The sequence below is a fragment of the Amblyraja radiata genome, chromosome 25 (genome assembly GCF_010909765.2).
Source record: "Amblyraja radiata isolate CabotCenter1 chromosome 25, sAmbRad1.1.pri, whole genome shotgun sequence".
Taxonomy (NCBI): domain Eukaryota; kingdom Metazoa; phylum Chordata; class Chondrichthyes; order Rajiformes; family Rajidae; genus Amblyraja; species Amblyraja radiata.
Window position 1 is genome coordinate 5295166 of NC_045980.1, and position 24890 is coordinate 5320055.

The window sequence follows — 24890 nt, forward strand, 5'->3', positions numbered from 1 at the left end:
ATGATCAGTTACACACTTTTAGTCATAATAGTCTGGAAATTTTGCGGAGGGATATTTTCATTACAGCTATCTAACTATTGTGTAAAATTCTTTTGTTTGATATTAAATGGTATAATTTCATTTAAAATTGTCCCCTTAGTTTCTGCTATTCAAAGATAAAAGCATGACGAACACAGAACACAAAGTAATCATTCAGAGCTTTGGGTATTTTACCTATATGCATATTAAACTATCTGCATTCTCTTTCTTGGTTATTACGTTTTGTAGCTGCTTTTCCTCATTTTCTTTCCCATCCACTGCCCCCACATCCCATTATTTTCTACACTTCTGAATTTTAGTCAGAGGGTGGTAAATCTGTGGAATTCATCGCCACGGATGGCTGTGGAGGCCAAGTCAATAGATATATTTAAGGCGCAGATTGACAGATTCCTGATTAGTACAGGTGTCAGGGGTTATGGGGAGAAGGCAGGAGAATGGGGTTGAGAGGGAAAGATAGATCAGCCATGATTGAATGGTGGAGTAGACTTGATGGGCCGAAGGGCCTAATTTTGCTCCTAGAACTAATGAGTCGGTGGGATGACTGGCACTGGTGACATTTTAACTCTGACTGGTGTCCCACTTTGAGACCATATAAACTAAGGGTCATAACAAATGTGCCACAGAGGACTAGTATAGTTAAAGAAAATGGACAGTTTGATTTTGTTTGGAAACAAATCTGAATTTGGATTATATTCAATTTGGACATAACTGATTAAAACAGCAAGATTCTAAGATACATAAAGAAATTGTTAAACAGCAAGATTTAATAACATATATTGTTTTTTAAAATATGTCCAGCTTTTGATTATTTTATAAATGAGTCGTACGTGGAAGTTTTTTTCATTTGATTTATGTACATTTATCAGCATTCCAGAATCCTAAATATTTGTTCTCCATAATTGCACAACTGGATATATTTACTCTCTCCAGCACAGAACCAAAGAACATTTGCCACAGAGAAGGCCATTCAACCTACATTATCAACGCCAGTAATCTTTCAAGCAGTTTAGTTTAGAGAGAACAGTGTGGAAAGAGGCCCTTCGGCCCACCGAGTGGCACTGACCAACGATCACCCATACACCAGTTCTATCCTACACTAAGGACAATTTACAGAGGCCAATTAACCTGCAAACCTGCATGTCTTTGGGATGTGGGAGGAAACTGGAGCACCCGGAGGAAATCCACGCAGTCAGAGGGAGAAGGTACAAACTCCAGACAGACAGCACGCATAGTTAGAATTGAACCCTGGTCTGTGCCATTGTGCTGTCCATAAGTTTAGACTTTCGTTTTAAGTTCATTTTTTTGACATCTATCTGTGCTATTGACTCATTTTGGATTTACAGAATGTGGCTCAGTTACTCATTTACAAATATAAATAGGAGTTACCTTATCACAGCAATTAAATAGTTTTAAATGATTTAGTTCGCATCTGCATTAAAATTGTGCTGATTAGAGCAACTACAATGATGACACAAGTTTTATTGTAAAAACAATCGTGACTCTCATGCCATTTTGTTTAGCTGTCATTTATGCTTACATGTTAGGGCAATATGACAAAGGGCAGATGTGCACTTAAAACTCAAACTGCAAAAGGTTGCTTTCTACATTGTATCACTCCAGCATTAACTTTACATAAGTGACACCATAATGTCGTGTTTATCATTTAAATGTTTTTAATGAAAAAGTAGTTAGATGCTGTTGTGTTTACAGAATAGCTGCAAACCAAAACCACCACATGTTGGCGCAGTGGTAGAGTTGCTGCCTTACAGCGAATGCAGCGCCAGAGACCCGGGTTCGATCCTGACTACGGGTGCTGTCTGCATGGACTTTGTACGTTCTCCCCGTGACCTGCGTGGGTTTTCTCCGATATCTTCGGTTTCCTCCCACAGGTTTGTAGGTTAATTGGCTTGGTAAATGTAAAAATTGTCCCTAGTGGGTGTAGGATAGTGTTAAGGTGCGGGGATCGCTGGTTGGCGCAGACCCGGTGGGCCGAAGGGCTTGTTTCCGCGCTGCATCTCTAAACTAAAATTGGCCATTTCAGTTTGTCCACCCTTTTAAAGACTTCATAAATTTCATGAGCACCACCACTGAAAAAGAACAATAAGTTTGGAATTCATTCTTTTGGATTTTAATTATTGTGGGAGATTGATATGAGGTTTTATTTTAACTTTTCCTTGCAACGTCTTTCTTCTCTTTCCAAATCCATTTTTTCATACCCTGGCTTTGTTCTTTTTACTCTTTTGATGGTGAATTCGTTCATTCTATTTGTCCTTCTCAGTTCTTTCATTGGTAATTTCACAGACCTTCAATCTGATTGATTGATTGTCTTTTTCCATCTGACCCCTGATGTATTACCAGGTCATATTTGCAGCAAATTTAAAACATGTCCTGCTAACAGCACCCACTGTTAGATTCACTTCTCCATCAAAATTGAGTTAAAATTTTACAAATTCAACAGTTACAAGTTTTACATTAAAAGTTTCCTGCTGTTTGAATAGAAGTTGCTTATTTGAACTTTTTTTCCCCACAGAAAATCTTCATGTTTCGGTCGATTTTCACTTTGCTCTTTTGTGTAACATCTATACAGCTACTGGAATAAATATATATATAAAATAAACTTCATCTTTAAATATATTTATATTAAGGGATGAACCAGCTACTGATTAAAATGAATTTCACATCAACTTAACAACTAATTAAGAATGTTTAACTTACTTTGGAGTATGCGTTTCTTCCACCCTGTTTCCTAGCTGGAACTCATGTGATTTACTTCGGTGTAGTGCAGTGAAGCCAGGAATGAGGTGAATCAATTTGCGAGACGTTGGTGGAGGAGTTCCAGGTGGTTTCAGTTTGTTCCTCCTCCTCACAGGTGGTGTTCCCGGAGGTGTCATTGTTTTTACTATAGGAGGAGTCCGAGGGGGGGTATGAATTGGATGACGCTGCCGTGGAGATGGTGGCAGTGAACTTGGCCCACTCTCAAATGTAGGATAAAGCCCAATCGGATCTCCAATGGTCAGTCTATCTGTGTAAGTACAATTGGTTCCTAGCACAGGCACTGAATGGAAGTCTTGCTGCATGAACTTTGATGGCATCTTGGGGCTTAGTGTGATGCTGCATCCAGGCCACATGACTGGTTCCGCTTGGCTGACAGGAGTATTCTCTTTCCCAGTTTCTGTTGTAGGCCATTGGATGACCCAGTCTTGGCTGGAATGGCCACTCCCTGCATTTCAAAACACAAGGCATCATTAATTTCACCAAATATGAAAACAATTTTAAAATTGTGACATATTGATCATGTCTCAAAAAAAGATAACTATATTACGACTGGCCTCGGCCATAATACCATTTATCTTAGCAAAAGAAAGTCACTAACTTAACTTCAATTGAATCAGAAGTAGATTGACCGGCACTTTAGACATATGCTCAAGGGCCTGTCCCACTTGTGCGTCATTTGCGCGTTAAGCAGGTGGCACACGAAGATTTTGTGAATCCCAAAATCCTGGGGCACCGCGCATCACTGCCTATGCCATGACGCCTCACCACGCGCCATGCACACACCACATGCATGTCACAACGCACGCGTCATGACACGTAAATTATGTCGCGTAAATGTCACGCAAATGATGCGCAAATGACTCCCAAGTGGGACAGGCCCTATAGTTTCATTCTTACTGACAGGAAGCTCCAGTATCCTCCCACATCCCAAAGATGTGCTGGCCCGCAGGTTTATTGGCGACTGTAAATTGCTCCTAGTGTCGTGGGATGGCAGATGATTTATGGGGGGAGTTGATTAATGCATGAAAGAGAATAGGTTACACGGAATTAAATGAGGGAATGAGAGAGGTGTAAATGCTGTATCAGTTGGCGCAGACTCAAGGGCCTCCTTCTCTCCTCACATACAGTCCAAAAATCTCCTTGCAGAAGGCAATCAAAGCCAGAGCTCCCCAGAAAGCAAAATGAAAAAATAATATGAAGCAGAAAAGGGAATGCTATCAGGTCTACAGCATGAAAAAAAAAGCAGCGATATCAGAGGTGATATGAAAGGCATGTACATGTAACCAAAATACAGCATAAGGATGGGTAGGGTTAAATGGAAACCAAACGGGAGATTTATATATGGAAGCAGAGACGAGGCTGAAGTACTAAAGGAGAATGTCATTTGTTTTTACCAAGGAAGAAATTATAACAATGTAATAATAAGAGGAAGTCATTTGGAGCCATAGGGATTAATATGGAAAAGCCCATGCTGGTTTTTGGGAAAAAGATGTGCTCGACTAACTTTTTTGTGTTTTTTGATAAAGTGACAAAAAGCGGTTGCTGAAGTTAATACAGGTCCTGCTGTATACGTGGATTTTCAAAAGTCATTTTATAAAGTGACATCATGAGCATGTCAGGAAAACGTAACCTCGTACAATGAAAGGGGCTGTGCCCACATAATACGAAATTGGCAAGGGGGGGAGAACAGGGAGTCATTGTGAATGGTTATTTTGATGGCTGCAGAAAGACAAAAGCTGACATTCACAAGGGATTGATGCAATGACCACAGCATTTCATTAAAAAATATATATAAATGGCATGGAATTCTGCACCAAAAACTGCCCAAGATATATCAGTAAATTTTGGGACTTCTATTTGAACACCGCAAGCCCAATTTACTGTTGAGCTCCTCTGGCAATTTCCCAACTGCCTCCGTGGATATGAAGGTAGACAAAAGTGCTGGAGAAACTCAGCAGGTGCAGCAGCATCTATGGAGCGAAGGGAATAGGCAACGTTTCGGGCCGAAACTCTTCTTCATCAGTCTGCCTTCTATTTTCCAGCATCTGCAGTCCCTTCTTAAAAACTCCGTGGATATGAATGTCACTACACCAGGGAATCTAATCTCAGATCCATTATTTGAAAGTATTTTAGTGGATTTTTTATTTTGAAGTTTCAATAATTGGTTTATATCATTTTAAATGGTTTTTCAATGTTTCCTATTGCTGACTGAGATGCATATATCTACTCTAATTCCATTTGCCTGTGTTAGACCTATCTATGTGCCTTTTCAAATGCTTTTTAAACATTGTAATTGGATCTTCCATCTCCTATTATAGCCTGTTCCAGATAAACACTATCCTCTATGTGAAAAGTGAACATCTCAGATCTCTTATAACTGCCTCATCTCCCACCTTAAGTCTATACCCAAAATGCTGGAGAAACTCAGCGGGTGCAGCAGCATCTATGGAGCGAAGGAAATAGGCAACGTTTCGGGCCGAAACGTTGCCTATTTCCTTCGCTCCATAGATGCTGCTGCACCCGCAGAGTTTCTCCAGCATTTTTGTGTACCTTCGATTTTCCAGCATCTGCAGTTCCTTCTTAAACATCAAGTCTATACCCTATCTTTCTAGACTCAATGACCCTGGAAAAATATTCTGATTAGCCATGCTATTCATCATTTTATAAACCCCTAAAATGTTACCCTTCAGCCTCCTTCACTCTGGTGAGAATAACCCCAGTTTATCTTACCTGTCTATAATTGCAGCCCTTCTTACCCGGCAACACCCGATGAATATCCTACACTCTATTGCTGCTGCATCCTCTCAACCAGAACTGTGCACAATATTCCAAATGCATTCTAACCAATGTTTTGTATCACCGCAACATTGCATCCCAACTCTTATACTCAATGCCTATGAAGGCACGCATACCAAATGCCTGCTTCATTACTTTATATTTTTGTGTCACCACTTTCAGCAAGCTATGGACTTGCTCCCAAGGCTCCTCTCTACATGAAAAATGAGAAAAGGCTATATAAATGTCACAGTTCCCAAATAGGTAAGAAAAGAGGGCAATCTGGATATATACAAGTACATGCCAGGTAGAGTTGTTTGCCATATTCAAAGGTATGATGAGCGATACAATGAAAAATCTTGTTTTGCAGCAGCATCACAGGCACATAGACTCAAAAACACAAACCACTAAATTAACCATAGATCACACGTAAAGCTTTTATGAAAAGATGACTGTACAAACAAAAAGACATTAGTTTACAAACATAATTGGTTTAAAAATAAGTCCATGGTAATGCAAGAGATGAACTGTAGTGTTCTGTTGTCAAGGTGGGATTGGGGTTTTGCCAGTTGGATTATGAATCTGATAGTTGTCGGGCAGTAGCTGTTCCTGAACCTGTTATTGTGACTTCAGGCTTCTGTACCTCATGCCTGATGGTAGCTGTGAGAAGAGGGCGGGCTGCAGGGGCAGGGTGCGGGGGCGATGTGCGGGGGTGGGGACGAGGGGGCGAGGGGCAGGGGTGAGGGGGTTGGGGGGGTGTGGGGACGGACAGCGTAGACTCGACGTGTGGGGGGGGGGGGGGGGGGGTTTCGGGCAGCACCGGAGAAAAACTCTGGAATTTTTTTTGTAAAACGCCAATCAATCTTTGAGTCAATGAATAGACTCGAATTTTGACTCGACCCCTCCCCAGTCATACACTCCCCGCCCCCTGCATTCTCTTTCAAGCTGCTCCTACCGTTACCATTGGCAACCCCCAACGAAGAATTTGAAAACATTTCAGCGCTACCGTGTAGCGTTTTGACAAAGATACAGATACATACACACATACATACAAGATGAGAGTTTTATAAGTATATAGATACCAGGTCATTTTGCAATCAGTCAGATGCAACAAATCATTGATGATGATGTGACAGGTTGAGAGAGCATTAATAATAGTAAAAGAGAACCTGGACTTTATCAATAGAGGTGCAGACTGCAAAAATAAGAAGTTTCTGCCAAACGTCTCCGTAAAACTGGTTTGGCTGAAATGCAAATACGATGTGCTGTTCAGGTCAATGCATGACAGGATGCTTGACAAGGCCTGAGAGAGCATGCAGTAAATATTTCATATAACATTCCTGGGAATGGACAGGTTCTGTCACAATGATGACAAGTAAAGCTGGCATTGCTTTATTCAGAGAAATAAAGATTGAGAGATGTCAAGGTGTTCAAAAATCACAAAATCCCCCAAAAATTGAAAGAAAAAGTAAAACTATTTTGACAGGTAGATTTATCAAAGCCAGAAGGAAACTGAGTAGCTAAAGAGTACATGGTGACATGGAAAAATAATCTTCGTACATGTAGTTTCAATACAGTCAGAGAGCCATGGACTTAAGGGATCTTTAAATCACCCCTGATTAATATTAGGACGACTTCCATCTAATTACTTCCATTTCATTACTCCTACACTCTGCATATATCAAATCTCTAATACACAGATCAGGGTCGTTATTTGAGCAGGCACTCTTTTTTTATTATTATTGAGAGGTTGGGGCATAAAATTAAAGAGCAGCGAATCCTTAAATGTGGCGAAAGGAAATGCCTGTGCTTATGTAGTTCTCTTTACAATTTCTATTCAATCCTATGCAGTTTCCACAAAAGTAAATACTTCTCAACTTTTGTAATGTAGAATAAATATCAAGTGTAAACAAAATTGATAGAATTCTTTTTCTTTTTTTTTTAAGTAAAAGAGACTGGCAAAACAATAATTGAGCTAAGGAAAAGAAATATGATGACGCGATTACCGTTTACAACACTGAAATTGGCCACAAGGCCCAGCTATGCTGTACAAGAATCTTTCTATTTTATCTCGTTATCAGTGCACATTCTTCTAAAATGCAGAAATAAACAAAGAAATAGGTCTGCTGATTTCCAAAAGCAGAAAAGACAAATTAAGATCTTAGGTAGAGCTCCTTCATTTTATCTGGAGAAAAAGTGGAAAACCTCTCTTTTTTGACATATCAAACACATTTCTTCCAAGCAAATAGAAAGTGGCTTATCTTGCACAAGAATTTGAGTACAGGTATTTCCCTCTACATAGACCTCTGGTGCATCTACATCCAGAATATTTCATAAAGGTTTGGTCACAATTTCTTTAAATTGATATACAGTACTTGATATAGTTGAAGTGCAACAAAGGTTCATCAAAGTGATTCCTGGAATGGGGAGAATTATTCTATGAAGAGACATTAAATAGTTTGGGTCTGTACTCTTGATAGTTTTGAAGAATGGGATTAATTTAATTTTAAACATACGGGATTCTTATAGTGTAGGAAATAACTGCAGATGCTGGTTTAAATCGAAGGTAGACACAAAATACACGAGTAACTCAGTGGGACAGGCAGCTGTGAACTCTGGAGAGAAGGAATGGGTGATGTTTTGGGTCTAGACCCTTCTTCAGAATGATGTCAGGGGAGTGGGCGGGACAGAAATAGAATGTAGTCAGAGACAGTAACACTGGTGGAAGAACTGAGAAGGGGGAGGAGGAGGGGATGGAGAGAGAGAGAGAGGTAAAGCAAGGGCTATTTGAAGTTAGTCAATGTTCAAACTGCTATGGTGGAAGCTGCCCAAATGAAATATGAGGTGCTGCTCCTCCAATTTGCGCTGGGCCTCACTCTGACAATGGAGGAGGCCCAGGGCAGAAAGGTCAGATTGGGATGGGAGGGGGAGTTGAAGTGCTGAGCAACCGGGACATCAGGTAGGTTAATGCGGACTGAGCGGAGGTGTTCAGTGAAACGATCCCTGAGCCTGCGCTTGGTCTCGCCGATGTACAGAATTGGACACCTGGAACAGCGGATACAGCAGATGAGGTTGGAGGAGGTGCAAGTGAACCTCTGCCTCACCTGAAAAGACTGTCGAGGTTCTTGGATGGAGTCGAGGGGGGAGGTAAAGGGACAGATGTTGCATCTCCTGCAGTTGCAGGGGAACGTACCTGGGGAGGGGGTGGTTTGGGTGGGAAGGGACGAATTGACCAGGGAGTTGCGGAGGGAACGGTCTCTGCGGAAAGCAGAAAGGGGTGGAGTTAGGAAGATGTGGCCAGTAGTGGGATCCCGTTGGAGGTGGCAAAAATGTTGGGAGGATCATATGCTGTATGCGACGGCTATTGGGGTGGAAGTTGAGCACAAGGGGGACGCTGTCCTTGTTGCTAATGGGGGGGGGGGGGGGGGCGGGGGAGCAAGAGTGGAGATGCGGGATATCGAGAAAACCCTAGTGAGTGCCTCATCTATAATGGAAATGGGGAACCCCCACTTCCTAAAGAACGAGGTCATCCTGGGGGCAGATGCGGCGTAGCTGGAGGAATTGGGAGTAGTGGATAGAGTCTTTACAGGAAGCTGGGTGGGAAGCAGTTTCCTGTAAAAACTCTATCCCCTACTCCCAATTCCTTTGTCAAGCCACATCTGTGCCCAGGATGAGGTTTTCCCACGCTAGATCATCGGAGATGTCCTCATTCTTACGGGGGTTCCCCCTTCCATTATAGATGAGGCTCTCACCAGTGTCTCCTCGATATCCCACAGCTCTGCTCTTGCTCCCCCACCCCCCGTTTCAACAAGGAAATGTGACTATTTTATCATTGGTATTCCCTGCATCAGATATATAGCAGTTTCACAGCTGCCGGACAATTATGAGCAAGCGACATTTAAATAAGCTCAACAACCAGGTACTCTCTTGACTGGCCCTCAACCAGCTTATTTATGCTCAGTCAGGTAGACATTCATTTCATCTGACATTGAGTGTGATCCCCCAACTGTTATCTGTCCACTCTCATACTTGACATGGCACAGTTTAATCTTCCTCCAATCCCAGCTTTGGCCTCACCCCAAGAAAATGTAAAATGTGTCAGTGATCAACTGCCAGCTGGCAATGGTTGACTGGTTGTGTCTGAAAAACTACGCCAACTTTGTGGTCCAAATCGCTCTCCATGGCAACTTTATAATAGGAAGTGTCAATTGCATTGGCCATTTTAAGTTCAGATTTCAATTAAAAAGTTTGAAGATAGATTTTGCAGAACCTATTTGAACAGTCGATAACTCATGAAGGGGCAATCAAATCTCCAATGCTGCTTTCAACTTCCTTTCAAGAAAGGAAGCATGACATTTGAGTTCTCTCATGAAAGCATTCATGTGATGACTAAATCTTTATACAAAATTAGCTTTGATCATGTGATCCATTTTCTGTAACGGTTTGCTAATCAATATTTGTGTACAATCCAATTTATAGATTTTCTCTGGAGTGTCGGAGGCTAAGGACAGACCTAATAGGTATATAAAATTGGTGTATAAAAAGGCACAGATAGGCTATACAGTCTGAACCTTTTTCCCCAGGATGGAAACATTAAAGACTCGAGGGCATAGCGTTAATGTGAGAGGGGGAAAATTTAAAGATGATATGTGGAGCAATATTTTGTTTACAGAGAGAGTGGTGCGTGCCTGGCACGCGTTGCTAGGGGTGGTAAAAGAGGCAGATGAGACAGTGGCATTTGAGGGTTTTAGATAACCTCAATATATAGGGAATGGGGGATATGGATAATGTGCAGGCAGTGCTGATTAATTTCACCTGGCATCAAATTCAGCATGGATGTTGTGGGTCGAAGGGCCTGTTCCTGTGCTGTACAATTCTATGTTCTCATGATGCAGTGACTTTTCCAGTAGGACTGAAAATAGCTCTTTCCCTCTAAAGAAACAAGGAACATCTACTTAGCATCTACTGTGACTTCAAGATGGCCCCAAAATGTTCCTCTCCACAATTAATTACATTGAAGTGAAATTACAACCACAGTAAAGGAACAGGTTATGCATAAAAATGAGATAATTGTGTTTGGTATTAACACAGATCAGCTGCGAACAACCCCTCACTGCAAGTGTTACCACCAGTTATATGTCGGAAGGAGCTGCAGATGCTGGTTTACACCAAAGATAGACGCAAAATGCTAGAATTACTCAGCGGGACAGGCAGCATCTCTGGATAGAAGGAATGGTGACATTTTGGGTCTGCAGAAGGGTCTCGATTCGATACGCCACCCATTCCTTCTATCCAGAGTGCTGCCTGTCCCGCTGAGTTACTGCAGCATTTTGTGTCATTACCACCAGTCATGTTATTCAGTTTCTCTTGGTCTTCCCACTATCACAAACATTCCCATTATTTTCTCAACCTCTCCCTTTTCTCCTCAACTTAAATGCAAATTATTTCTGAGGATTCTATTCCTCTTTCCATAGATGCTGCTTGGCCTGTTGAGTTTTATTTCAGATTTAGTTTGCTGTTTATGGAATTGTACACTCCAAAACAATAGTGACAAAGGGCCTGTTTTACATCCATCTGAGGGGGCAGCTTGGAACTCCTCAGTTCAGCATCTGAATGACAGAAACCTTCCAAAGGAAACACATCAGAAAATAAATCATTGCTAAAATAAAACTTGAAGTATGAATTATGATATGACTAACTCCAACCCGTAAGGAAAAGATTAAAAAAAAGAAACTTTTGAACACAGTCACCAGGTCGGGCAGTATAGGAGAATTCAATGGCTCAATTCAATGGCTCAGATGACACACAGCTGGGTGGCAGTGTGTACTGTGAGGAGGATGCTATGAGAATGCAGGGTGACTTGGACAGGTTGGGGGAGTGGGCAGATGCATGGCATATGAAGTTTAATGCGGATAAATGTGAGGTTATCCACTTTGGTAGCAAAAACAGGAAGGCAGATTACTATCTAAATGGCGTCAAGTTGGGAATAGGAGAAGTACAACGGGATCTGGGGGTCCTTGTACATCAGTCTATGAAAGTAAGCATGCAGGTACAGCAGGCAGTGAAGAAAGCGAATGGCATGTTGGCCTTTATAACACGAGGAACTGAATATTGGAGCAAAGAGGTCCTGCAGTTGTACAGAGCCCTAGTGAGACCACACCTGGAGTATTGTGTGCAGTTTTGGTCCCCTAATTTGAGGAAGGACATGCTTGCTATTGAGCGAGTGCAGCGCAGGTTTACAAGGTTAATTCCCGGGATGGCGGGACTGTCGTATGCTGAGAGAATGGAGCAGCTGGGCTTGTACACTCTGGAGTTTAGAAGGATGAGAGGATATCTCATTGAAACATATAAGATTATTAAGGGCTTGGACACGCTAGAGGCAGGAAACATGTTCCCGATGTTGGGGGAGTCCAGAACCAGGGGCCACAGTTTAAGAATAAGGAGGAAGCCATTTAGAACGGAGACGAGGAAACACTTTTTCTCACAGAGAGTGGTGAGTCTGTGGAATTATCTGCCTCAGAGGGCGGTGGAGGCAGGTTCTCTGGATGCTTTCAAGAAAGAGCTAGATAGGGCTCTTAAATATAGTGGAGTCAGGGGATATGGGGAGAAGGCAGGAACGGGGTACTGATTGGGGATGATCAGCCATGATCACATTGAATGGCGGTGCTGGCTCGTAGGGCTGAATGGCCTACTCCTGCACCTATTGTCTATTGTCAATTTGAAAGAAGACTAGCAAAAATCCTTGTTGTTGTTGGTAGTATTTAATCCCCACATATTCTTCTGAAAACAGGTTATTTTGTCATTGTTCATTGCAAGGGGAATTAAGTACAAAATAAGTAAGCCATGCTTCTGCGATGTAAGGTAACTGGAGAATTGTGTGAAGTGTTGCTCTCTTTTTAGAAGAAAATATGGTATAGCATTCGAAGCACTTCAGACAAAGTTTGAGAAAGAAAAGGTGCTCTATGAGGAAAGGTGAGCAGGCTAGGCTTGTATCTGTTGGCGTTTAGAGGAGTGAGAGTTAATTGAAAGAGATAAAATCCAAAGGGGTCACAGGATGGGTGCGGAATAGGTTTTGTGGCAAAAGTTAGAACTATGAATCATCATTTAAAAGTAACACTTGCTCATTTCAGATAAAAGTAAACTATTTTTCTCAGAGGTTCATGAGTCTTTGGAACGCTTTCTGGAAAACTGGTCAGAAGACAGAGATTAAAAAAACAAGCCACTTTGCAAAGATCCCAGTACGTCAAGATTCAGCTGATAGGCCAGGCTCGCCCACCATGGATTTCACCGGGTCCTGCGCCACAAGAGCAAGGCGTGACCCGCGAGCAACTGCTGAGAGCGAGGAGGGCCATTGAAGAGCGAGGTGGGCCGTCGGAAGCTCCTGGCGAGCACCACGGAGCCATCTAAGAGAGGACCAGGCGGCGCGTGGGTGGCCGGGGACGGGCCTGCTGTGAGTGCAGGAGGTCGGATGGACCCCACGGTGGGTGCTGGAGGACGGTCGAGGCCACACTGCCAAGAACAAAAATGGACCCGGCGTGGGGGGGCTGCCGAGAGAACAAAGCGGGACTATTTGCAAATTTGTCGGCATCGTATACATGGCGACTCTTTGCATACTTTGTGTATGGTATGCAAAACAAGAATTTCACTGTGACATGTCACATGTGATAATAAAGCATCAATCAATCAATCAATTGATTTCCTTTTGTGCCTGCCTGATTGGTGTTAAGACATTATTACATACCTATAGTAACTGCATAAGTTATTGCAATATTCCTTAGATAATTCACAAATGATTGTGTTTCATTGAAAAAGCCCACTTGGTTAACTGAAGGAATTGGAGGCATCACATTGGTTCGGGATGGTTTAGTTTACAAAGATTAGATAACGTTGCACTAGTCATTGCTCAAGATCTGAATTAAACATGCACATCTGTAGAGGCAATGAGAACTTTCAAGATTTGCATTATAATTAGCACTTAAGTAAGTCAAAGTCAATAAGTTTTCTGATACCACATCAGTGACGCACACAATGGCATGTTTAGTTGGCATCATCGGTAATGAGTTGCATTTTACACGTTGCTTTGACCATGAAGGCATTGACGTGAACGAGATTGATGAAAGAACTGTGCAGCATCGAGCCATTTTAGTTACGAAGAGTGCCAATATAACTTAAAATATGCGCATGCAATAGCTCTGGTACCTAATTTGCAACCTGACAGATGTTACCAGAAAATATCTTGTGATTGTTATCGTGTGGAAGAGAGAACAATGGAATTGCTAAAGCACAACTCTTTCCTGTTTATCTAATCCTTTCTTGGAACCTCGCTGGGAAGACCAAAACACATTGCCCATCTTCTAAATGGCTCTTGAACAGGATGGCATGTTCAGTCATTTCCAAGGGCAGTTAAGAAGTCTGAGTCACATATAACCCAGATCAGGTTAGGATAACATATTTCCTAAGCTAATAAACATTACTGAACCAAGCGTGCTTTTTTGATAGAGAAACAAGGAACTGTAGAAACAAAAAACCTCCTCCATCTTCAGAGTGAGGCCCAGTGCAAATTGGAGGAACAGCACCTCATATGTTGCTTGGGTAGCTTGCACCCCAGCGGTATGAACATTGACTTCTCTAACTTCAAGTAGCCCTTGCTTTCCCTCTCTCTCCATCCCTCCCCCTTCCCAGTTCTCCAACCAGTCTTACTGTCTCCGACCACATTCTATCTCTGTACCGCCCACTCCCCTGACATCAGTCTGAAGAAAGGTCTCGACCCGACACGTCACCCATTCCTTCTCTCCAGAGGCTGCCTATCCCGCTAAGTTACTCCAGCATTTTGTATCTACAAGGAACTGTAGGGGCTGGTTTACAAAAAAAGACATAAAATGTTGGAGTAACTCAACAGATCAGGCAGCATCTCTTGAGAACATGGAAATCCTGTAGTTTTGTGGTAAATATTAATGATACTGACATTTAAATCCAGAGTTATCTGATTTCTTGATTCTCTGGATCCTGGTCGACTAACATAGTCACTGTGCCAGTGCACTATTCCACTGACAGCAGAAGTTCAAACTAATAGATGAAAAATTATCTATTTGAGGTGGAAATAAATGTCAGATTTCATCAGCCAAAAGGCCATTATGAATTAAGGAAGTAACACTGCACTCAAATAGTACTTCCAGAATTTGGCAGTTTTATCAAAGTTTCAACAAGGCTACCTGCGAGGTTTGTAAATGCTACTATGTATGCTTTGAAATGCATTTTATACAAGCTGAAAATGCTTTGTGGGAGAGTGGGGCTTTACTTTTAAGCCCCAGTCCAAAGAGGTGGGGGGGGGGGGGGGGGGGGGGGGGACAGTTAACAGATGGTTGGACATAGGCCAGAAATGAAAAGACAAAAGGTTGTTGTCCAACCATCTTCCAGGCTTTGTCTCACCCCCACCTCTTTTCCAGCTTTCTCCTCCCTGATAAAATCAGTCTGAAGAAGGATTCCAACCTGAAACATCGCCTATCCAGTTCTGCATAGATGCTGCCTGCCTGATGTGGTATTTGCTTTTTACTGATTAGTAACCTTTCCAATCTATCTGGTACATGTAAACTTTTTTTTAGGAAATCAAATATTTCACCCAAAAACTTGTCATGGCTTTTTTACTAACAGACAGATGACACCTTTGTCGCATAATGTATTCATTCTTAAATGAGGAATTTCTTACATTTTAAACTCATGACCTCTCTTGAGTTTGTTGTTCAGTGTGAAATAGAAGAACAGCATATCATAAAAGTGTGTAAAATTATGACAAACATGGATAGGGTAGTTTATAAAAGAGAAATTGGGAAATGAACCCCCGGTATGTTAAAAGGAACATAGGCAAATGTGTTATAGCAATAGAATCATAGTTATATAATAACATGGAAACATGCCCTTTGACCCAACTTGCCCATGCCAACAAAGATGTCTCATTAACACGAGTCCCACCTGCCTGCACTTGGTCTAGTATCACTCTAAAACCCTTCTATCTATGTACCTATTAAATGTGTTAAAAGGAGTGCAGGGATCAGCACTCAGTGAATCAAATGCTGAACCGTCAAGATTGCTAAACAAATTAAGAGCAGAATATAAAAGTTTGACAGTACATCTAAAATATTATTTTGAAATAAAAAATTACAACAAAGTCAATTGAAATATTTAGCAAAGAAGTGGAAATACTCATATCCATCTTTAAAAAAAGATACCGACATATTTCGGCCAGAGATGGCCTAGAGGTTTATCGACAGTGACGCAACGAGACTTATCTGAAGATCTGAAGACATTATCAAGAGACTGTGAGTAGAAATCGACTATTATTTCTTTGAATTTTGAAGCTGCAAAGCTTTAATTTTAAATGGCTTCCGTAAGAAGAGCCAGATAATGAATGCCAGCCACTAGCTCAGAAGATGGCCAAAAAGTGTTTTTCCACTCTCTGGAGATATCCAGCCAGTTCGACCTTGGATTGTTTTGAAGTCTAGAATACACGCATTCCTTTTGAACTAACTTCACCATTTAGCCCATGGATGTTTGAGAGATGTTGTCTACAATATCAGTTTGTTATGGTTCCTGTGACAGATGTTTACACAAAGTTGGAGCAGAATTGAGAGAAGACTTTGTTCGTTCAATTTAAAGACTTGGCGATCAGCCAAGACCTGTTTAAAGTCATGGACATAGATGATGAAGAAGCCACGCCAGAGGAACCACAAGGTGGTGAAGTCAAGCTTAGTCAAGGACAAGCTGCCTACCTGAAAGAAAGCAAGAGGGAGAGGAACAAATTATGGAAACAGGTTACCAGATTAATTGAGAAACAGAAGAAACTAATGGAATCAGTTAAGAATGCAATCAAAGTGAAATCTAATATGAGCCAACTACTTAACCTCTGCCAGGAGGTTCAAGATAATGCACTGATGGACTCAGAGCCATCTCTGGAAGAATGCAAAAGACACGCCCAGTGGTATGATGTACAGGTGGATATATTCAATGATTACATGGATGAGGCGGATGAGTGGTTATCTAAAATTATACCACAACTTACGCGCTTAACAGCTGGAAGTGTGATGCAACAAGATGCTGGAATGGAAGATGAAATGACACCACAAAATAATATCTCGAAAGTATGTACACGAAGATCAGGACATAAATCCGGTTCTACAGCCAGTTCGGTATCAAGGGTTTCTGCTCGGTTGGTTGAAGCTGATCTAGCCACTCTCTCAATTGAAGCGGATGCCTTGAAGAAGAAACGTGAGATTGAGCGACAAAAAGAAGAGATGAGGCGATGAGAAGAACAGCTGGAATTAGACACGAAGATGGCGGTGGCCAAAGCAAAGAAGGAGATATTGGAAAGAAAGGGTTCAAGATGCAGGCCTAGATCATCGAAGCCGATGACCAAGAGGAAAAACTGCTCCAAGTGAGTCAGCAGTTGGATCAATTCCACAATCGAGGTCCACCGGATTTCATGGCTTTGAAAACCCATTGGAACGGAGGAAGATGGGTGAAACTTCATCTCAGCAAATGAGTGCCAGATAGAAACAATCTACTAATGGAGCATCTGTAGATGCTCGGGACAAGCCAATAGCAGACTACGCTTTTCCGAGGCGTGGTGAACAGGCTCGAGCAGGCCAGTTTGAGCCAAGGCTTGTCTATCGTCCGTTGGCGCCAAGCCAAGGTTATTAGGATGGAGTATTGGCATGGGCGAATAGGCAAGCTGAATTCAACCAGATCATAGCTTGACACAATAAGTCTCTCACTCTACCACCAGCAGAAATTCCTACATATGATGGAGATCCTTTGCAGTATGAAGCTTTTGTAAGGGCATTAGAAGAAGTATTAAAAACTAAAATTACGGATGAAAAGGAGCGTTTATGATTTCTGGTGAAATACACAAGCGGAGATGTTCAGGTACTGGTAGAAAGTTGTCAAAATGAGCCTGACAGCCAAGGCTATAAAAGGGCGAGGAGGTTACTTAAAGAACGTTTTGGGAATGAACAGAGGATTGCTAATGCATACACAATTCTTAGAAAGGGAAGTATGGTACATGTTAGAGCCACACCACAGGACTATTGAAGATCATAAACCAATTGCAACTAACAAAGGTTCGATCTTCACCAAAACTGAAGAAATATCTGAACCTAAGAGAAGTAGTTTTGCTATCACAACCATACCTGTGGAAACGATAGATGGAATGAAAGGAAATGTACTAGCAAGCAAATAGTATTTTGTTTGTTATGTGATGAAGTTGGTCACACCATAAAATGGTGTTGAAGATTCAAGATGAAAGAATATGAAGAAAAGATGGATTTCTTGAAAGAAAAGGGAATCTGTTTTGGATGTTTGAAAAAAGGACATATGGTGAGAGACTGTAAGAGTCCTATAATTTGTTATAAATGCAGGCAATATCACCCTGAAGCACTTCACACTGAAAAGAACACACCAGAGCATTGGGAAGAGGAAGAACCAGAACAAATAGAAGAGCCATCAGAGCAAATAGAAGATGATGAACCGAAGCAAACGGAGCAGTAGGAGAAGCCAACTACTAGTGATGCTATCACCTCGCCTCAAGTAACTCCTCATATTGGGGCCAGGGTTGGAGCTTGTATTTTTTCTATCTTACCACTACAGGTAAGGGATAGCAAGACGAACACAGTGTTGCAAACATATGCTTTTTTGGATCAAGGAAGTTCGACTACCTTTTGCACAGAAATCTTGACGAGAAGGCTGAACATCACAGAAGAGACTAAGATTTGATTACGTACCATGACTAAAGATAAAGAGAGCAGGAGTCATTATATTACAAGTATGGAGATATCCAGTCTGGATGAAGATAATTTAATACCAATATCAGGAGTGTTTACACATGGAACCATGCCTGTTGGTCGTCAAAATATACCCAGACATGAAGACTTGAAACAATGGCCTTACCTGAAGGATGCCAAGATATCTGAAATAAATTCTAGTGTTGATCTACTTATCGGAACGAATGTCTTGAAGACATTGGAACCTATACAGATTGTTAAGAGCCAAGGTGAAGGACCGTATGCTACGAAAACCCGACTTGGATGAATTATCTATGGCTCTTTGAAAAGGAACCATGAAAACGAGAATCAGAAGAACTATCCTACCATTGCTGTTAATGAAATATCTACTGATAAATTAGAAAAGCCAGTGGTGAAGCAATACAATCATGACTTCAATGAAAGTACCAATAAAGAATATGAAGAGATGTCAAATGAAGAGTTGAAGTTTGTGGATATTATGAACTACTCAGTAAAGATTGACGGACACTATTGTCTGGACTTACCTTTCAAACAAGAAAGTGTTAATCTGCTGAATAATCGTCGGAAGGCAGAGCAAAGCCACCAGACTTTGAAACGCAAGTTTGGTGAGAATACAAAATTTCATGAAGTAAGAATCTCTTTGAAGAATAATTTCGACATGAATGATTGCTTAAAATCCATGTCTACTGAGCAGGAAGCAATTCAACCAGAAAAACATCTGACTTCCCTTTGCAATAAGGGAGGATTCACACTTTCTAAGTGGATAAGCGACAATTGTGAAAGCATTCCACCAGATGATAGAGCCAAAGAAACCAGAGAGTAGGATTTGGACAAAGACAATCTGCCAATGGAAAGAGCATTGGGAATCACTAATGTTACACAATTGAAATAGGTTAACACAGAAGATAATCCTGCGGATTAAGTTTCCAGAGAACTGACAGCCAACTGCTTCTTAAGCGATAAGCGATGGATCAATGAACTAAAGTCTCTCTGTAAGCCAGACAGAGAATGGCCAAAGCTTGAGCTGGGATTTGAAATCTCTGTTAATGATCCGGAAATTAAATCAAACCTGACGGTGAACTTTATTGCTAAAAATCCTGTTATTCTTGGGAAGGATTTTTACACTTCAACATTGCTGTTACAACACATCCATGAGTTGATCGGACATGGAGGAAAACGTTTCATGCTATCAAAGCTCTGGACTGTTATGTTTTGAACTATATACTGGGTATCATGCCTGATTTTAAGGGTTTGGTGCGCACGGTACGACTTTAAGCTAAAACCAGTGTTTTATTAAGAATTAATAACCTAGTTGTGCTTGCTTCTAGAAGGCGAAAGTGAAGATGGAAGAATCGATGAAGAATTCTGTTTGTGGATATATAGTGCCTGCTATTTTTCCTCGTTAGAATATTGGTTAGTATCCCCGCCTGTCACGCGGGAGGCCGGGATTCAATTCGCCGACGGGGAGCCACGGGGTTCAATTCCCTGACTTTTTGCTTTTGATATATGTTAAGCCTTCACGACTACTTTTTTGATGTTTATTAATAATTGCCTCGTTATATACTCGGAACAATTAGGGGCCAGCATGTAGTTTGGCTTATTTTTTGTGTCATTAATTATAGCATGTGCATTTAAATTTTAGGCTGCCCGTTATATTGTAAGTGGGATTTATGACGTATTTTAGGGTGTGTTTGGAGCTAAGTTTCTTTCGCAGAAGCTTAGTTTTTAGTTTAGTTTTGGACCAGCATGAGGAAGGCATACCCATTGGCCAGGCAGAGTGTAACGGAGACACGTGGAGTTTTCTAACCTTTAAAGCGATATGCTGGCATTTGAAGAAGATTATAGTGTACGAGTCGGAAGAAGGTTGGATGTACCTTATTGTTTTTCATCAACAATAAACAATCTATTAATCAAAAGACTGTGTTATGAAGATTTATCTGTGAAGCTCTGAAGGTCTCTGACTGAAAGCTCACATGCATATAACGACATTCTCCTTAATCATGTAGTCCACTTAGTGGCTAGAGGGAGTAATCTCTTGAACGATATAAAAATCTGCCGCTACAAAAAGAGTGAAAGCAAAATTTGGAGCAAGATCAAAGCCACCTGCTTTCTTTGTCATTTGACAAACACTCTTTCCACAATCTATTAGAAAATTACTGGTGAAGACAGCAAATGGCTGGTTGTTGCCACCTACTGGATCTACCTTCATATAATTGTCATGCAGCATTTGCATACAGAAGGTTGATATGATCATTCAGCTGGAGGAATTTCCTGCTGGAAATGAGTACAACAACATTTTTAAAAGTCCGTGTCCTTATCACAGTTGGTTGCAATGCAGGGAAGTTTTGATTCCTGGTGTACATCTAGATCCAAATCTGCAAATATTCCATTACTTCCTATATTCATCCCAAGCTGATACCAGAACATCTTTCTCAAGAGTCATGTTAACTCTTCTTCCCACTCCCATTTGATTTGTCTGTGCTTGGCCTTCATCATTGCTACAGAGGCTAAACACAAATTAGAAGAACATTCTGCTTGGTAGCTTACAACTCAATTATATGAATAGCGAATTTTCCAATTTGAGATAACCAACATCCCTGGTGCTCTCCTCCCTGTCCACCTAGTTTTCTTCATCCTTTGTTCAACCTTTCATTCCCTCCTCATCCGAATCCATCATCCCCTCAGCATCTGGCTCCACCCTTCACCTATCAGTGTCTGTCCCAAAGCCCCACCTGGTTCCATCTACCAATCGCCCCCTGACCAACTGGTTCTACCTATAACCCACCAGCCACTGTCCCATTCCCCCTCCGAACTTGGTCCCATCTGCCATTCATTCCCTTCCCGTTTAGTTTTATCTATCATCTACCAGCCACTGCCACACCCTTGCTGACTGGTTAGCACGCAACAAAAACTTTCCACTCTACCTTGGTACACGCGACAATAAACTAAACTGAACTGAACCCAGTGTAAACTACACTTTTCCTATTTCCTCTCACACCTGAAGTGGGATATTGACACAAACTTGCACCTTTTGCCTCCACAATTGTTCATTGAGTTCTTCCAGTAATCAGTTATGCCAAAATTCTACCCAATCCACAGAGGTCAAACTCCCAAATGAATGGTAATAAAAAGTTGCCTCAAAGTCTTTCATCATCTCCATTTAGGCAAAGAAAGTGAGGAATAGCTTGTAAACTTTTCAGGGAGTAAGGAAACCCTAGTGATTACAGTAAACTATTTAAAAATGAATGAGAAGAGGAGCCTCCAAGAAGCAAATCACATCGACATCCCTATTATCATTTGTATTATTGCTCACCATAAAAGATATATTGGCTGTAGTTGCATGCTTGTGTTTGTCTTTGCATGATGACAGATTAGATCACCTGGTTCACCTTTGCCAAAAGAGGATGACGTGAATAAGAGGAGCATGAGGTCAATGCAGAGAGACAGAGAGGGGGAGATGAAGAAGTTGAAGAGCACAGTGGGCCACTGCTGCAAACAAACAGTAGTTAAGCACCAGGGAGCAGATTGATGTCCTTACTGAGCAAGGAGCTGCCATTCATAAACAGTTTACTATTCTCATTGAACAGTGAGATGCCATTCATTCGCATCGTAACCCCAGAGTTATTCTCTGTGATGAGCAGAACAATAGCATATTCGAGCGGAGATAGGATGACCAGAAACTTCCCTCTTCTGCAAGAACAGCAACGTGCCTACCTCTCCCCAAGCTCAGGGGCGACCACACCTTTGTGGTTGCAGCTCCTAGACTGTGGAACAGCATCCCTCTTCCCATCAGAACTGCCCCCTCCATCGACTCTTTTAAGTCGAGACTTAAAACTCATCTTTACTCTCAAACCTTTCTTGACGTCCTCTGAGGGAGGGCCATATGTATGCATTTATGTATGTACTTAATCTATGAACCACTGTTGTATAACTTTAGTACCTCCACCAATGTAAAGCACTTTGGTCAACGAGAGTTGTTTTTTAAATGTGCTATAGAAATAAAAGTGACTTGACTTGAAAAAGTGACTTGACTAACTGAAACCCTGCTTCACAAATACACCTGTCTTGGTACTTTTTCTTTTAAAAAAGACCTTTGAAACCTTTGAGATGACATTTGATAATAAGCAATCGAGCAGATTTTGGTGGACAGGCTAACATTGCAAGAACCACCTTGACATGCCAGAATTCAACATTGTGTTTGAAGTAGAGAAAGCAGGCACTGAATTGCTTCCTCTCCCATGTTCATTGCTCCCCACTATTACAAACTCTCTGACTCCCACAACTATCTCGACTACACTTCTTCCCACCCAGCTTCCTGCAATGACCCTAACCCCTACTCCCCAAATCCTCCATCTATGCCACATCTGTGCCCAAGATGAGATGTTCCATACCAGGACATCCGAGATGTCCTCATTTTTCAGGGAACGGGGTTCCCCTCTCCCATCATAGATGAGGCCCTCACTCGCGTCTCCTCGGTACCCCGCAGCTCTTTCAAGAATAATATTTTGTTACAGTGGCAGAGGCAAAAGGCAGTTTGGTGAGATTCAGACAGAGAGATGGGTACAGATTTGAGCGGTAAAAGCATGTTCAAGAACCAGGCATAAGAAAGCAGGATTTAATAGCCTGCAGTAATTTGCTAGACAATGACAGATGCCACCCACAGTGGTTGGGATTGATATACAGTAATGAGGTTGTACACTTTAAAGATTCCAGCAATCCCCCTTCACAGATTCCAACACTGTAGCACTCCAACCTCACACTGGACATTTCTATCTTTTTCCTAAAATCAACATGACTGCCTGGCAGACCCACTCTTTCCACTTTGACTGCCAAACCAAGTTTCTCTCCAAATACCTCAATTCTATCTTGTCCCCCTTGTTCAGTCCCTTCCTACCTACATCCGGGTCACCTCATTACTCTTCACCACTTCAATAAATTCCAATTCCTTGGTCCCCATTGCTTCTTCTTTACCAAATAGACTGTCCTTTCACACCTCAATTCCCTGTCAGGAAGTCTCGGGGCCCACCAGTCCTTCATTGAACAAATACCCATTCAGCTCCCCAAAACTGAGAACTTGTCCTCACCATTAACAACTTTTCTTTTTTCTCCTCTCACTTTCTTCATGTCAAAAGCATAGCACATTGGCCCCAGCTATGCCAGTCATGTTATTGGTTACGTTGAACATTCTTAGTTCCATATGTACCATGACACCTCTCCATTACACCGATGAGCCCATTGTGGCTGCCTCCCGCGCCCATGCAGAACTTGTTGCTTTTATTAACATCACCACTAACTGCCACCCTGCCCTCACATTCACTGGGATTTTCTCTGTCACTTCTCCCCCTTTCTCGATCTCTCTGACAGTCCCAATATCCACTGCCTTCTACATTTGCCTCCATACCCCATTCTCAGTTTCTCCAACTCCACTGCATCTGCTCCCAAGATGAGGCTTTCCAATCCAGGGGATCCGAGTCGTCCTCTTCAATAAACGGAATTTGCCCCTCTCTTCTTTTGGTAGAACCCTCACCTTTTATCCACAATTCTGCTCAAGCTTCCCTCCCACCCCACAACAGAACAAGGATAAAGTTACCTTGGTCTTCACCTCACCCACCAGCCTCTGCATCCAACACATCGGTCTCTGACAATCCCACCCCTTTCCACTACACTCTCTGCAACTACTTACCCTGCTCATCCTTCACTGCTCATCACTAACCACCCCCTCTCCCCAGGTAGTTTCTCTTGTAACCGCAGGAGATGTAACACCTGTCCCGACACCTTCTCTCTCATTTCCATTCAAAGACCTCAACAGCTCTTCCAACTGCAGTAGAGGTTCCTCTGCATCTCTTCCAACTTTATCTAATACTATTTGATAGTCCTGATGTGCCCCATCTACATCAGCAAGTTCAGGCATAGACTTGGTAACCATCACGTCAAGCACTTGTCTGCAAAGGCTACTAGATCTCCCGATTGCACGCATTTTAACTCCATTCGCAACCCAATACCGATCTTTGTGTCCTCCACTATCAGAGTGATGTCATATGCAATTTGGAAGACCAGCACCTCATATTCTGCTTGGGTAGCTTGCAAATCAAAGGCAGGAACATTGAATTCTCCAATTAAAGTAATTCCCGCGACTCCATTTTCATTCCTTCCCCCCACTGGTGAGGAGACCTTTCTCCCATCAGACGCGTCACCCTATTCCTTTCCTCTCCTCCTTCTGCACATCTCCCGCTGCTCGCTACTCCGTGTCTCCCATTCCCCTTTCATCCCCTCTCTTTCCCCTACACCAGTCCCCTTCCACCAATATCCCATCCTCCAGCTATAGATTTCACTCCTCCTCTTCCTTACTTATCTGACACCCTTTTGTCTCCATTCCACCTCTAGCCATTGTCACTTAATCCAGTCATCAACAAATCACCTCCCACTCACCTTTATCCACCTATCACTTGACAGACTTTGCCCCTCCGCTACCTCTCTTCATCAGCTTTTTCTCCCCTATTTTGTGTC

General features: G+C 42.0%; 1 protein-coding gene across 1 annotated transcript in view; it reads right to left on the reverse strand.

The window, feature by feature from the left end:
* ksr2 (kinase suppressor of ras 2) overlaps positions 1-24890 on the reverse strand; it is a 393381-nt gene that overhangs the window by 257905 nt on the left and 110586 nt on the right. The window contains exon 4 of the mRNA XM_033043111.1: positions 2755-3259. Coding sequence (XP_032899002.1) covers positions 2755-3259 — 505 coding nt within the window. The remainder of the gene's footprint in view (positions 1-2754; positions 3260-24890) is intronic.